Below are 15,425 nucleotides of genomic sequence, written 5' to 3'. Positions count from 1 at the left end.
ATAAGAAACTATTTCTACTGCAATTTCTAATGCCAACTATGGCTTCCTCTAACTCTTCTCCTTTTTTTCCGGAGAACTGTATTTGCTTCCCAAACAACAAAAAATTCCAGTGAGATACACACCTGATATAAAAGTATCCACAAGTCCTTATAGTACCTCTTTTTCAGTGTTCCTACTCATCTCCAAAAGAGCAAGGACAGGATAGGAAAGACAGCATTTAGTATTTCATGAAGTATACTTATTAAGAGAGATTAATCCTGGAAATCATGCTTTTCTATGGTAGTCCTTAATGTTTATGGATCAGGAAATAAAATAGCCCACTACTCCACAAACATAACCAACCTATATAAATAATGAAATTACTCACCCTGTGAGGCCAGGAGTATACTCCATTCTCTGTTTTGGATTTGCAAAAGCGAAGGTATAAGTTCGTATGTCTTGGGAATGAATGATGAATAAGTTTGAACCATCAGAAGGGTTTTTCATCATAGCTGAAGCCATTTTATCACGTAGAAATTCCTTTTTCCTATTTTACGTAACGAAAGGCCATTCTTAAGAATATGTGGTCCGACAACTAACATACTCTCAGGATTTGTTACTTGTCTGTGATTTATACTGACTCTGCCTTCTGTGATCATCTGATACCCTCAGGGACCATCTGGAATGGCATTTACTTTGCAGCAAATCTAGGACGCTTGTTCCAGTGTCAAGAACTAATTCAGAAATGAAGCTTCTTTCAACAACTCTTGTAACCCTTGATCGCACATGACCTCCAGTGCATCTATGCTGCTAAAGGGCTTGTGTGAACCTTTTAGCAGAGTCCAGCCCTTCTGTTCCTCAACATGCTTTGTGACTTATGCAGCAAGTCGTTTCTGAGGACCCCGCTTTTCTGGTTCTTTGACACGTAGCTACATTATGTGGTCAATCTCTGAAAGTGGCAGAAAAGTGAAGAGCTTCAGGGACCTTTCTACCCAATTATCTTGCTGCCCGACAAAAAATCGATACCATAAGCCAAACAGCATTGCCAGCAGACTATCCCAGTTTTGCTCCAGCTGTAATTACAGGAACAGAGATTCCAAATATAATACATCTTCTCCAGTCAACTTGTGGATGAACTCAGATTCGGACATGATATTGCCTAGTTGATCAGATCCACCCAGCTGGACCCGGCATCCATAACGATGGAACATGTAGTAGAAATCAGAGGCCTGGAGCACCTGGTGTTACAACTCAGCCAAACTCCTGCCTTGGAGGCTCTTGAGGTTCAGCTGCGTGCCTATGCGGAAGTGGCCGACCACTGCCACTAGAAGTCCACCAGGTGCTGCTTCCGGTACCAGGCGGGGTTGCGCAGCACCATGAAGCTGCCCCAGGTCTGCCCATTAGTGAACAGCCACTGCTGATGAGCTTCGAGCCCTTGGAGCAGGCGCGCGCGCCTCTTCACACAGGCTCCGCGTCCAGCGCCTAGTGCTCTGCGGTGACGCAGCTTTAGTCTCGCCGGGGCGCCATGGCTCCTCCCACCAGCGTGGTCACGTGGTGGCGCGCTCGCTGGTAGTGAGGCCCCAAAGCGCCCGCAGGTGCCCCACAGGAAGCCAGTCCGCCGTGCGGTCGAAGCGGCGGTGGATGGCCTGGGGAAAACTGCTTGCCAGGCCGCGGTGAAAGAGCTGGGGGAGCTCTGTCTTCGTTCCTCTCTCTGGGGAGAATTCCTTGAACAGACCCCGAGCCTTCTGCACCTCCAGCAACCCCTGGGCGCCCAAGTGGGCTTTACACAGCCCCGGGGCAAGACTCCTGACCGGCCTGGGCTCCCAAACCACCGGCCCCAGGAAATGCACCGCAACAGGGGCATCGCCACCCTGGCAGCAGCAGGAAGGAAATGCTGCCTCATGTGGGTTTATTTTTTTGTTGTTTGTTTGTTAATTTTTATCTTATATTGGAGTATAGTTGATTTACAACGTTGTGTTAGTTTCAGGAGTACAGCAGAGTGATTCAGTTATGCATATATATTTCTGTTCTTTTTCAAATTTTTTTCCCATTTAGGTTATTACAAGATATTGAGTATAGTTTCCTATGCCATACAGTAGGTCCTTGTTGATTATTTTATGTATCGTAGTGTGTATCTGTTAATCCCAAACTGCTGATTTATCCCTCCCCCCAGCATCATGTGGTTTTGATGAGAAATAAGATCATATGTGTAGAGACTCTTTGCAAATTGGCAAATGCTACCCCAATTTTATTTTGAGGTCCGACTAAAGATTGTATACTTCGCCCAGAAGTAGAATTTTATGTACAGAATTGTTATTTTTCTGTGAAATATTCATGTAGAAGATGTGATTTGAAAACTTTAAAAAGTTCTGTGGTAAAACGATAATCTCATTTTCTCTAGTTAGAGAAAAATGTCTTATGGGTGTTCCCTGTAAGAGAAGCAATATGTTTCATTGGAGCAATTGGCTGAGATGGAAAACAGGCAAGCATAATAAAAGGTGTCTATAAAATCAGTCAAGTAAAACATTAAGTGTTGGAAAAATAGCTCAGTGTTTTAATTGTCTTTCAGGAGTTTGTTCTGTGTGTGCAGGCAAAATGATAACAAATTTCAAAGGCAGCCTCTCTGAATGACTTCCTCTGAAATCCTACAGGACTGGTAGCATTCTGATAGCCTCTAGGTGAGGAATGAGGACCCAGAGCAGATGGTTGAATGTTATTATGACTTGGAGATAAGCATATGCCTTGGCAACTCTAGACAAGAACCAATGAGTCTACTGTCAACTTCAGGAAGGAGGCAGCCCTTTGAAATGCCTGCAGCGCAAGTGACCCATGCTTTCCCAATGATTCAGCAGGTTAATAATTAATAACATCTGAGACTTGTGCAAATGATTACACAAGAGCACTGCATCCCACTATGAATTCTTCACCCCTGATACACTCGGGCCGGGTGTTTTGTTACCAAATACTCTCTGCAATCATTCTTAGCCATTAATCTAAAGTTTCTGTGTTTGTAGAACTGCTGTGAACGGACCAATTTGTCATTGACAAATATTTGGTTACCTTTGGTTGATGAGAGAAGTTGGAAATGGATCAGAACCCCAGGTCTTGCCACATCCTCACTACCAGGTAACACTTCACGATAAAAGTGGGTCTCAGATTGAATTCTGGTACGTGTACAAATATTTGTCAGCAAACCAGCATTTGGCTTCCTCTGTGGAGAGGCAAAGACTCTGCTCTCGGTCCTTTCATATATTCTGAAAGTATTTTGCAGGAAATGGTCACTTCAGGAAAATGTGACCATTTTCTAGCAGTGGAATTCAGTTAATCTGAGATCAGGGGTCGGACTCTCCCAAAAGTGGCTGAACACAGGATACTGGGTGAGGTCTAGGGCACCACTCCTAAAAATTCACTTCTGATCTTCTGTCAATTGACAAACCCTCTGGAGTTAATCAGAGATAAAGATGGCTTGGGAATTCCCTGGCCATCTTTTAGGACCCTGTGCTTCCATTGCCGGGGGCCTGGGAACTAAGATCCCACAAGCCACGTGGTGCAGGAAAAAAAAAAAAAAAAAGTAAAGATGGCTTAAATAATGGCGGAAGCTGCTTAGGGGGTACAGTCTTTTGATAAGGGCTTCCTAAAAGCTACCATTACCCTCCAAATACTTATCTTTAACTAGGGTACAAAATTTTTACCAGAAAATCTCAAATAGTCATTGAATCTAATTAGCACACATGCATGTTTTATGCTTTGAGCTGTGAAATAGCATGAATTTGAAGTACAAATTAAATGTAGCTCTTAAAATGGTTACTAATCATTTCTCTGACACCAGCTAAATAAATCCACCTTAAGATACTTATATTTTTTAAGTCATTGAACCTGTACTGTTAAGTGATTTTGTACTTTTGTGAAATGAACAGTTAGAACAGTTTGTTGTAATTAAAGTAATAACTTTTGTTTGATTAAGTTTCCAACTTTCAAGTCTTGTAATATATTTTAGTTAATAACTATTCAGTTGAATGATTTTGAAGATTGGAAAATAATGTCAAAATGATAGGGAGGGGGCTTCCCTGGTGGCGCAGTGGTTGAGAGTCTGCCTGCCAATGCAGGGGACGCGGGTTCGTGCCCCGGTCCGGGAAGATCCCACATGCCGCAGAGCAGCTGGGCCCGTGAGCCATGGCTGCTGAGCCGGTGCGTCTGGAGCCTGTGCTCTGCAATGGGAGAGGCCACAACAGTGAGAGGCCCGCGTACTGCAAAAAAAAAAAAAAAAAAAATGATAGGGAAGTTGTCCAGCATTTCTTAGGAAGCAAGTATAGTCAGCCCTCTGTATCCACAGGTTCCAAATCTACAGATTTCAACCAACCACAGATTAAAAGACTCGAAAAAAATTCCTGAAAGTTCTAAAAAGCAAAACTTGAATTTTTCTGAGCTTCAGGCAACTATTTACATAGCGTTTACATTGTATTTACAGCCGTTTACATAGCATTTACATCATATTAGGTATTATAAGTAATCTAAATATGATTTAAAGTATAAGGGATGATGTGCACAGGTTATAAGCAAATATTAAGCCATATTATATAAGGGACTTGAGCATCTGAGGATTTTGTATCTGAGGGGGTCCTGAAACCAATCCCCTATGGATACCAAAGACAACTGTATTGTTAGAGAAAAAGATTTAAAGCTGTTTTGTTTTAATTTTACCTTCTTAAAAACGTAAGAATTAGAGATGGACGTTTTACTAGGATAAAACTGATTAACATAATTGTCAAACACATAAATCCTTTCTCCTGGGTGAAATCTATCCTCATTTGTACCATTTTTACTTCGGGAAGCAGTTTTCAGCATTTTAAGAGGAAGTTTATGCTGGTGTTTAGATCCCTTGACAAGCATTTCTAGCCTCATTTGGTTATCAGGCATTGAGGGCACCACAGATTTTATTTCCCAAATTCACAGTCTGCAGACTCTCGGTTCTTGAATATTACATATTATGGAGTTTATTCAATGAATCATCCTCTCATTCACAGGTATTTATTAAGCAACAAATATGGATCAGTCACAGGAAGCTAAAGCTATGAGAAACACAGTCCCTGCCTCAAGAATGTCACAGTCTAGTGGGGAGACCGGGAGGTAGCTGGTGTGATGGCAGTAGATGACAAAGTTGCTGAGAGCCTGGGCTCTGCAGCCCTCTTGCCGGGCTGGAATTCTAGCTCTGTCATGACTTAACCTTCCTGGGGTTCAGTATCCCCACCTGTAAAATGGGTACGATAATACTATCAACTGCATAGGGCTGTTGTCAGGACTAAAGGCAGTTATTCATATTAAAAACTCAGAACAGGATCTGTCACATAGTAATGAATGTGTGGACAACACGTGTTGGCTACAATTATTGTTAAGTATAGGGTACTTGGGGATCTGCTTCCGCAAGAGTCCCTCTGGTTCATCCAAGTCAATTCAGACACCAATTACTTCCAAACTGAACTCCCGTTACCTTTCTTATCTAGGATTTCCCTTCATTCCTGGTCATGACTCTGGGAAGAGTTGTTATTTCACACTTCTTTTCCTGACAGAGTCTTATGCCCTCAGATGTATCTTGCAGACTTCCCAGTCACTAATGTGAAAATCTTATATGATTATCTCTGATCATCTCCCTCGCCTGATCAAAATCTCCTTCAGTGTCTGTCATCATCTTGAGTATAAAATACAGACTCTTCAGTCTGACATGAAAAACAGGGCCTCCCAGAGCTCAAGTTATCCTGGGTCCCTCTTGGGTTTTGAGATGCCTTATTAATGTGTAAAAAATGGAGAACTGCTAAAATCTCAAAATTTTGGTACATTGACATGTTTGCAACATATAATAAGCAAATACAAATGAATATGTATTTATTTATGACAACAAATACATAAACATACAATTGTGTAATTCACAGGATAATTGGAGAAACCTTACAGATCTTAATTCATAGTTGATGTGGTTCATATTTGGTACACAGGTTGACAGCCATATGGTGACTGGAGCACCTTCCTCTTTCCATATGATCGGTGAACTTCTTTGTATTAGTTAGAAATGATTTTTGACTAGAACTAATGAGTTGTGCAGTATCAGTTCATTACATCTCGTGATTCTGCCATCTGGATTGGACTCACCTTGCTGAGTCTATTCCCTCTGCATTTGCTGGGGCTGGAACATCCAAGATAGCTTCGTTACTCACATGTTTGATGCTTCGGCTGGGGTATCTGGTGGCTGACCAGCTGTCTCTTTCTCCATGTGGTTTCATGTGGCTAGCTTGGGCTCCCTCACAGCATGAAGATCTCAGGGTATGCAGACTTCTTACCTGGTAACTGGTTTCTGAGAGAGGAAGTCACTCTTTGAGACTAGTCCTAGAACTGGCACTGTGTCATTTCCATCATATTCTATTGGTGAAAGTAAGTTACGAAGCCAGTCCATTCAAGGAGAGGGAAAATAGAAAATAGATCCCATCCCACCTCTGGATGCGGGAAGCAACGTGTGAGTACGGTGAGGGGAGGAAGGGATCACAGCCATCTCTGAGGACTTTCCACCCCAGATAACGTCCGCATGGAGGTAGTTACTGTATTGATTCAGTGGGTCAACTCTGATACTTTTGGCTTCCCTCTCATTGTTGAAAGTTTATTGTATCTCCTCTGTTTCAGCCTCCCCTAATCATGTTCAAGGGTAGGAAACAGAAGTAGTGAGGGACACAGTGACTTTCCTTGGTCTCTTCTTTCTAACCACGTAGAGAAAAAAATCTTTCTCACAAGCCCCGATCAGATTTCTTCTTATGTTTCTTTGTGCAGAATTGGATCGTATATCTACCCTTAAAAGGATGGGTCCTGGGGCTTCCCTGGTGGCGCAGTGGTTGAGAGTCCGCCTGCCGATGCAGGGGACACGGGTTCGTGCCCCGGTCTGGGAAGATCCCACATGCCGCGGAGCGTCTGGGCCCGTGAGCCATGGCTGCTGAGCCTGCGCGTCCGGAGCCTGTGCTCCGCAACGGGAGAGGCCACAACAGTGAGAGGCCCGCGTACTGCAAAAAAAAAAAAAAAAAAAAAAAGGATGGGTCCTTTCCCTAAGATGTAGTTAAATTTACATCCTAAACAAAATTGGACTTCTGAGAGCAATATGGAAAGGGGAGAATAGACTTTGTGCAAGCAAGTAACGATGCTGGCCATGTTCTGTAACTGCATATATAACCAAAATTGTAGAACAATTATATAATTGTATATAATTTCAGATAACACTGAAATATCCACATTAGATATTTACCATCGACTGTCCGCATAACAAACCCCATGCTAGTGTTTAACTATGAGAACCCTTTGCCTCTAGTGGGAGAAACTACATAGACATGAGGCAAAGAACGTGAATTCAGGGAGGGGTGCAGAATTGGGGCCAAAACATTCCGTCTAAAATCCCCTCAAATTTATACTCCAGGCATTCTGAAACCTTTGCATTTCCTTACCCACTCCAAGCTTGCACGTCTTGTCTTTAAACTGCTGATCTGTGTACCTGTAGCATCCTTCCTCATGCCTTCACCTGACCATCCTTCAAGATTCAGCTCAAAAGGCATTTCTTCCCCTGGGCCTTCTCTTATTCTCAGGCTGGGTTAATGGCCTCTGTTCCCTGCCTTCTCCCATGGTACTCTGAGCTCGTCACTATTGTGATAATCATATTATCAGATTTGTTGATATTATTCGTTTACTTATATATTTCACATTAGATCATAAGGACAGCCTAATGCCCTGCAATTAAGGCTAGGAGTACATTTTCTGAGTCCTCATATCTTCAGCACTTAAAGGGTATTTGGGTCACAGTAGAGAATCAAATGCTGGTTGACTAAATAAATGGATGGACAGTAGCTTGACATTCTATCCTGAAGGCAATGGGAAGCCACTGGATAATTTTAAATGTGATTGTTATTTTTGTATTTTTGAAGGGGAACATTTGGTAGCAGTGAAAGATGTAGTAGGAGGGGTGAGATTAGAGAGGCAAGAAGATCAGGAAACTGACATAAGACTATATGAAATAACAAGAGATAGAACTAAAATAATGTCAGTGTTGAGGATGAGAACAGAGCAGACTCAAGCGATATTTAAAAAGTAAAGAGATAGATCCTAATTCCCAGTTAGTTCTGGAGGGTAAAATAGAGGCAAACTCTTAGCTGATTTTTATGTTTCTGCCTTGGGTTACCCATTGGAGATAGAGCCTTTTCTTGATGTCAGGAATGTACCAAGGGGCGGGTATTCTGGAATCCAATTTTAGAATAATGAGCATGTGGCACCAGTGGAACACCCATGAAGAGGGTTGAGTAGGCAATTGGAATAATGGTAGCTTAGGTGAGAAATCAGAGCTTGATAATTAGATTTGGAAATGATCATAGATCAGTGAAGCCATAGAAATAGCTGTGTTCCCCAGGAGGATGAGAGAAGGGGCAGAGAACAAACCTGATAAGAACTAGCACTGACCAGTGAGTGGAAGAAAACAAACCTGTAAAGATACTGAGAAGGAACATCTGGATAAGCATGTAGGAAATGGGGTGGACTAGTTTGCTAGGGCTGCCATTGCAAAATACCACAGACTCGGTGGCTTAAGCAACAGAAATCTACTTATCACAGTTCTAGAGGCTGGAAGTCTAAAGTCAGGGTATTGGCAGGTTTGGTTTCTCCGGAGGCCTCTCTTCTTGGTTTGTAGGTGGGCTCCTCCTTGCTGTGAGTTCACATGGCTTTTTCTCTGTGTATTCACAGCAGCATCCCTGGTGTCTCTTCCTCTCCTTATAAGGACAATAGTCACATTGGGTCAGGGTCCTACCTTCAGATATAGTCACGTTGGGTAGGGCTTCAACCTGTGTTTGTTGGGGGACACAGTTCAGTCCATACCATGGGGATACAATAGCAACATGGCAGTCAAAGGAAGGAGGTGACATGCTAGTATCCAAGGCACTAGACAAGGAAGCTTCCGATTGAAATGTGCCCATGAGTTTTGCTGGTTGCAGACAAGGTGTGAGCTAAACAAAAGGACTTTCCACTGGACAAGGGGCTGCAGTGGCTGATTAATGAGTAAGAGATGAGGAAGCAACAGCAAAGGGTGGCCTGATCATTCCAGAGTCATCTCAAAATACTAGGGTGACCAGGCCCATCAACCACCTGATCAGTTAATCCTAGAGTGGAGACTCCGGAGCTGGACAGGCCTCATTTACACCCTGGCTCTGGTCCTTACTAGCCCTGTGACCTTGGCCAAATACTTACTCTCTCTAGACCTCAGTTTCTTAGCCGCGAGGTGAAGAGTAGAGTAGTATTGTGAGGACGTGCTCCAAAATGTTAAGGGATTATCTTTGGGTGATAGGGTTAAGGATCCTTTTTATTTTCTGCCTTTGGCTTATCTGTATTTCAGATTTTTTCTACCTAAATTTAACATACATTACTTTTGTAATTTAAAAAAGTTATGTTTTCTCCAAAAGAAACCATGCTTTCTGTAAACGTGTGGCAGAATTGCAGTTTCTATGAATATCTGTGATGAATTGCAAACAAGGAAATGGATTAGAGAAAGACTCTCGTTTTTCCCTCTATTGAAGACAAGAAACATACGTTGAGTACTGCAGGGCACAGAATGGGGTTCACAGTTGAGAAAACAATCTGTGCTTTCAAGGACTTTACAATTAGTGAGGTAGAATTCCCCCAAATAAATGAGTAACGATAATGCACTCCATGCCAGAACAGGACAAACATTAAAAAATAGGTTAAATAAACTAAATGCTTCTGGGGTTCTCCCTGGGGGAGGAGGGATGACATTAGGCTGGAGGAATCACAAAATGTTCCCTGGAAGAGGTAGCGTCCCGGATGACCTGAAAGGTCGGGGCGGGTTGGGGGGGAGGTTTCCCTCGCAAATTCGCTGTTGTCTCAGTGCTATTGGTCTGCTTCACGATGGAAGCAAAATTGGCCCAGAGATAAGAGATAAGGATGCAGAGCGACCAGTTCACATGGAGGGGAATCTCCCTGTCCACTGCTTTAGTTGCCAGTAACCTCAACAGCCATATGTCAGAAAGTACAGGGGAGTCAAAAGTTGTTGCCTCATCACAACCGGCAGATGCAGGGCTTACAGTAACCACCTTTTGATCTAGTCCAGTTGTTGTCTGTGTGTGTGTTCAGAGTTTGTAAAACTGGAAAAACGAAGATATTCAAGCTGTTTAACTTTCATTCCAGTTGGTTTTTATTGTTTTTCAATTTGATGAGAACTTAAAAATTACCTTCCTTGTTTTTCAAACCCTGAGTCACACTTTTATCTTTTTGTTTCCATCTGCAAAAGGCCCAGTTTTTGTGATTGTATCTTAACTGCCTATGTGAATACACAGAAAATTATATTACGTTAAATATACAATTATATGTGAAGACTATGGCTTAAGGGTATCAGACTGCTCTTTCAGTGAGAATTCCTAAAGGAAGTTCATATTGACAAATTTGTAAGATTGTCAAATTGCAGTATACACAAGTTTACATGTCTCTGATTGCACTTCAATGCTTTTTGAAAGATGAGTTTGCACTTGGCAATGCCAAAGTCAGACTCTCAGTTTCACAGGAGATTGAGGATGAAATCGGAAATATTAAAGGCAAGCAAAATTAAAATCAACATTAGTCATATATGATGACAGAGACCACCAGTTAAATATTCCACCCTGGAATCAAATACCTCAAACCTGGCCTCTAACAATGTAAAATATCTGTTCTTTGCAATAAATATAGTAAAGAAGGCCTTCGGAATCAGTTGGGCATTTATTTGCCTCAGTGTTTCTGGGAGTAAGGAAGTGTATGTATACTGTCCAGAGGAACTAGGGTGAATTTAGAAAAAAAGAAAAACAAAACAAAACCACAGACTTCTCCATTTTTAAGAAAAGGAAGTAGTATGACATCATCCTCAGGCTAAAATCTAGCCTGTTTATATCTCAGTTTGTTAGGTAATAGAATGCCTTTTCCCAAGTTATAAAATAATTAGGATGATTAAGTACAATTTTCTTCTGAATCTTGATTACCTCATTCATTCATTCATCCAACATATGTCTATTAAACACCTATTCTGTGCTAGGTCCTGGGAATACAATAGTGAATGGAAGAAAAGATAGAATTCCTGTCCTCAAGAAATTTGGACTTGATTTGGGAGAAGGGAAAGGAGGTGTAGTAAGTGCTAAAAAGGAGAGGCATATGGTGCCAAGTGAACCCATAATAAAATGTCTATTCAGGGGCTTCCCTGGTGGCGCAGCGGTTAAGAGTCCGCCTGCCAATGCAGGAGACATGGGTTCGAGCCCTGGTCCAGGAAGATCCCACATGCCGTGGAGCAACTAAGCCCGTGCGCCACAACTACTGAAGCCTGAGTGCCTAGAGCCCATGCTCTGCAACAGGAGAAGCCACCACAACGAGAAACACGTGCACTGCAAGTATCCCCCACTCGCCGCAACTAGAGAAAGCCCGTGGGCAGCAATGAAGACCCAACACAGCCAAAAGTAAATAAGTAAATAAATAAATTATTTTTTAAAAAAAGTCTATTCAGGGAGGTGAGGGAAAGCTTGCCCATCAAGGAAGTCATGATTCACCCAAGAAAGACCAGGAGAGCACTGGGTGGAAGGCAGGACAGAGGAAGGGAAGTACGCCCTGGGGGAAGGGGGGAGGCTCTGTGTGGGAGGAACACGGGTGCATTCTAGGAATGTGGAGATCCTCTCATTGGGAGAGGAGAAACCCAAGGTTACAAGAGAGGAGGGGCTCAAGGCACCTTCAAGGATCTCATTTCTATCCTCTGTCTCAAGAGCAGTGGGAAGCCATCAAATGATTTTAATAGAAGGGTTGGTATAATCAGGTTTGCCTTTTGAAAATTTGACTTTCGCTAGGTTTTGAGAAGTTGAGTGAAAAGGCCCAGAATGGCCCTGATGGGGGGTGAGTGGCTGGGAGACTCCTGCTCAAGGGGTGGCGGTGGCATGGGCAGGGCCTGTGGAGGAAATGGAGAGAAACAGATTTTGAACTCAACTTTCCTCCTTTGCTCAAGTGGCTTTGGCAAGGAGGTTGGTGGGAAGGAAGATGCCCAACTCTGATGATTTCACCCCACTTCCTGCATCCTAAATTCAAGAGCTAGGAAGTGGTCTTTTCCTAAAAGTCAGCTTCTGTGCTGGGTGGAACAATGGTGACAAGACTTAACTTCGAGGATCAAGCAAAAGAACTCTCAGATTGACAGGGAAGATTTCAGGGGTTGGGTTTCCAGGGAGAGCTAGTTGCCTTTATTCCCAGTAAGCCTGGCCACCTGCCTCTGCAAACAAGCTTTGTCTCCGATAAAGGAGTCTATTGTGTAACCTGCTGGAAGATCTCCTGACCAGAGAGAGGGCTATACTGAATCTAACTCTTTGAGGGGGCTGGAAGTAGGATGAACATATGAGTCAATATCCAACTAAGGCACATGGGAAAGAGACAGGGGGTTCTGTTAATAATTCAACTTTGAAACAGATGTACACCAGGATAGTTTGGGGGCAAACCTGGTCACCTTAGCAAGAAGGGAAAGTTGAAAGTTCGTCCTTTTCTGCTCCCACCGATGTCCCCTTTTGCAGGGGAGGGGCTCAGAGTTGTGTCCCTTCACAGGCAGCGTTGGAAGGCAAACTCTGGCACTTAGCTGACTCCCAGGCCACTTTTACTTTCACACTTTCTGCCATACCTGATACATTCTGAAGATAACATTTCCCATTACCATTATCACTCTGTGATGGCTTATTGTTTATAATTGCTCACTGAGTCACCCCCCAGGAAGAAAGAGGCAGCTCAAAATGGGAGGCACCACCCAAGAGCTTATCAGAAATGCTGCCTCTTAGATGTACTGAAGCAGAATCTGCATTTTAACAATATTTTCAGGGGGTCCATGAGCACATTAAAGTTTGAGAACAGACTTCTGGACTTCCACCTACAGTAAAATAAACATTTTGCAATGTGATGGTTTAGGCATACACAACTGAAACAAAGTTTAATGAGGAAATACTTTTACTGCTTTACTTGAAAAAAAAAAAGTGCTCACAATTCAGATTTCAGCATCCACTCTTGGGTCGCCACTTGGAGTTTGAAAACCAGCTCTGAAGCACTTAGGAACAGCCCGAAGAGGGTTGTGGGGAAGGGGAGGATGCTGGTGGGTGTGCTTTGGAGAGCGCAGGCATTCTCTGCGTTCAGTGACTTTCTGGAACGTGTGCACTTAGTGCTCCGTAGTCAGTCTTCGGAGCGGGAACGCGCGAGGCCGCTGAAAGTTTGCCAAAGCCCCGGAGGGGCCGGTCCCAGGGACGTGATTGGCAGCTGCGAGGGAGGGCGAGGACCGGGAGCCGAGACGGGGAGCAGGCTCGGGGCGGCGAGAGGTCCTGCCCAGCTGTTGGCGAGGAGTTTCCTGTTTCCCCCGCGGCGCCCGGGCGAAGTCGTGAGTCACTCGCGCGCCCGGCCCGACGACACTCCGCGCGCGCACCCGCCGGCCGGGCCGGCCTCCCGCGCAGCTCCCCTCGGCCGCCGGGCCCCCCGCGCCTCGCCCACTGCCACCCTCTGCGGCGCCACATCTGGCCGCACCGCTGCCCCGCGCGGGTCCGCAGGGCGCGGCGCGGAGGCGCGGCGTGCGCGCTCGGGCCGGTCTATGCGGAGCGGCGGGGGCTGCCATGGGCCGGGGGCTGCTCGGGGGCCTGTGGCCGCTGCACATCGTCCTGTGGACACGCATCGCCAGCACGATCCCGCCGCACGTTCCCAAGTCGGGTGAGTGGCCCTCGCCCGGGCTTGGCGCCGGGGTCCCCGGGGCCCCGCCGGGCTGCGCTTGACAGTCGGCCCGGGAGGCGGGCGGAAGCCGGGACGTGGCCCCGGTGCCCGCGCCCCAGCACCCTGCGCTGGGACGGGTGCGTTTTTCTTTCCAAAGACCAGGAAAGTGGTCTCGGCGGGGGCGCGGGGCGCGCCCGGCCCCCTTTGTGCGGGCAGGAAGGGCGCTGCGTCCCGGGCCGCCCCCACCCCCGGAAAGGGAAGTTTGAGAAGTTGGTAATCGGCGGAGGCAGGACGCGGCCCGGGCGGCCTCCGAGCGAGCGGCGGGCACACCTGGTCCCCGGCCCGGGATCGCCCAGTGCCCCGAAAGGGCAGGGCCCCCACCCTCAGCTCTTGCCCAGGGCCACATGCCCCCGGACCTGCTTTTTCGGCCGGAGTTGCTGTAGCAAAGTTTCAAGGAGAAGGGCGATTGCCAAAGGAAACTTGTCTCGCTCCACTGCGGGCTGGCGTGGATGCGGAGGGAGTGGGGCTTGTCAGGTGGAAGGCGGAGTATTTACTGAGTGCCTGCTAGGTGCTAGGTGCTGGAGATGTTGCCTGGAGCAGGACAGCCCCGTCTTGCGGGCTTGAAGGTTCTATGCAATTGTCTGGTGGAAATGAAACGGAAGGGTTAAAATCGTAAATCCCCCTGCCCACCTGATCTTGGTGTCTTGGAGGTTTTGAGGGTAGAAAAATGCAGGAATTGAACTCTTAAGTATTTGTTATGTAAAGTACTGAACCCATGAGACCTTAAAAGTTAGAAATTTTGTTAGCTCTTTGCTACAGAACTGAGCACCTGCATCTGGGGTCTGGTAATGGAGTCTTTGGAGTTTTTGGACCTTTCTGGGCCTCAGTCTCCTCATCTGTGAAAGGACATGGTTAGATTTGGATCATTTTACGTTCCCTTCATCTTTAACATCTTTTGTCTCTCTACTCCTTTTTGGTAACTTGGAGATGCCCTGTGTGGATTTGGGATGAAATGTGGAGGATCTGACAGTCCCCGTCACTCTGAGGCACACATTCTGTTTACCAAGGGCCAGAGGCAGACTTACCTTTGGTCTTGTCTAAAAGAAATGTGGACTAATTTCTACATGGGACATTTCACAGTACTTGAAGTGGATTGAAAATTTTTTAAAGTTATATTTTTTTTACTGAAGGTGGCATGGAGATGGGAGTTTTTAAGATAATGAGGAAGGACTATTGTAAACAAAAAAATTCTAACACAGATTTGAGTTCTACAGTTTAATAAAGTTCCACTGTTTCATCCTTGGATGCTTTCTTACTTTGCAGTACCAGAATGTTCGACTCTCTGATTATACACCAAACTCTTAAAAACTGAGTTATATTTTGCTAATATTTTAAACGGCACCCTTAATTTTCAGTGTACCTTAAAAATCGTTAAAACTTTTGTTTCAGATTACGAAAGAAGGAAATTAGCGGGCCCTGATTCTGTTAGTCTTTGCTTAGGAAGATAAGATTTATGATTTGCAAATTCCAGACTCAGTAGTTCATGAGTCAGTCTCAGTTCATCTATATACACACTTTTAAACAATTAGCTTAAAAGCCAACTGGCTTTTTATTTGGGCTTTTAAACAATGTTACAAAACCCACAGATTTCATATTTTTCTGGAATTAAAGCCACAAAATGGTTG

The 15,425-nt window shown here is 44.8% G+C and overlaps 1 protein-coding gene and 1 pseudogene across 2 annotated transcripts in view; one reads left to right on the top strand and one right to left on the bottom strand.

Annotated features, from left to right (window-relative positions):
- Positions 1 to 485: 485 nt before the first annotated feature.
- LOC309813124 (tyrosine--tRNA ligase, mitochondrial-like) lies at positions 486 to 1,843 on the bottom strand (annotated as a pseudogene). Its single transcript has one exon. The product of its transcript is annotated as a tyrosine--tRNA ligase, mitochondrial-like (transcript).
- Positions 1,844 to 13,248: 11,405 nt separating this feature from the next.
- Positions 13,249 to 15,425, top strand: part of TGFBR2 (transforming growth factor beta receptor 2) — a 96,775-nt gene continuing 94,598 nt past the window's right edge. Inside the window, exon 1 of the mRNA XM_082639742.1 lies at positions 13,249 to 13,740. Within this exon, the coding sequence (XP_082495868.1) occupies positions 13,647 to 13,740 (94 nt within the window). The 5' untranslated portion in view covers positions 13,249 to 13,646. The remainder of the gene's footprint in view (positions 13,741 to 15,425) is intronic.

Source organism: Mesoplodon mirus (assembly GCF_964341445.2).
Source record: "Mesoplodon mirus genome assembly, chromosome: 12".
In the NCBI taxonomy this organism is placed as follows: domain Eukaryota; kingdom Metazoa; phylum Chordata; class Mammalia; order Artiodactyla; family Ziphiidae; genus Mesoplodon; species Mesoplodon mirus.
Note: the sequence above shows the minus strand (reverse complement) of the source record. Positions and strands in the feature narration are given on the sequence as shown.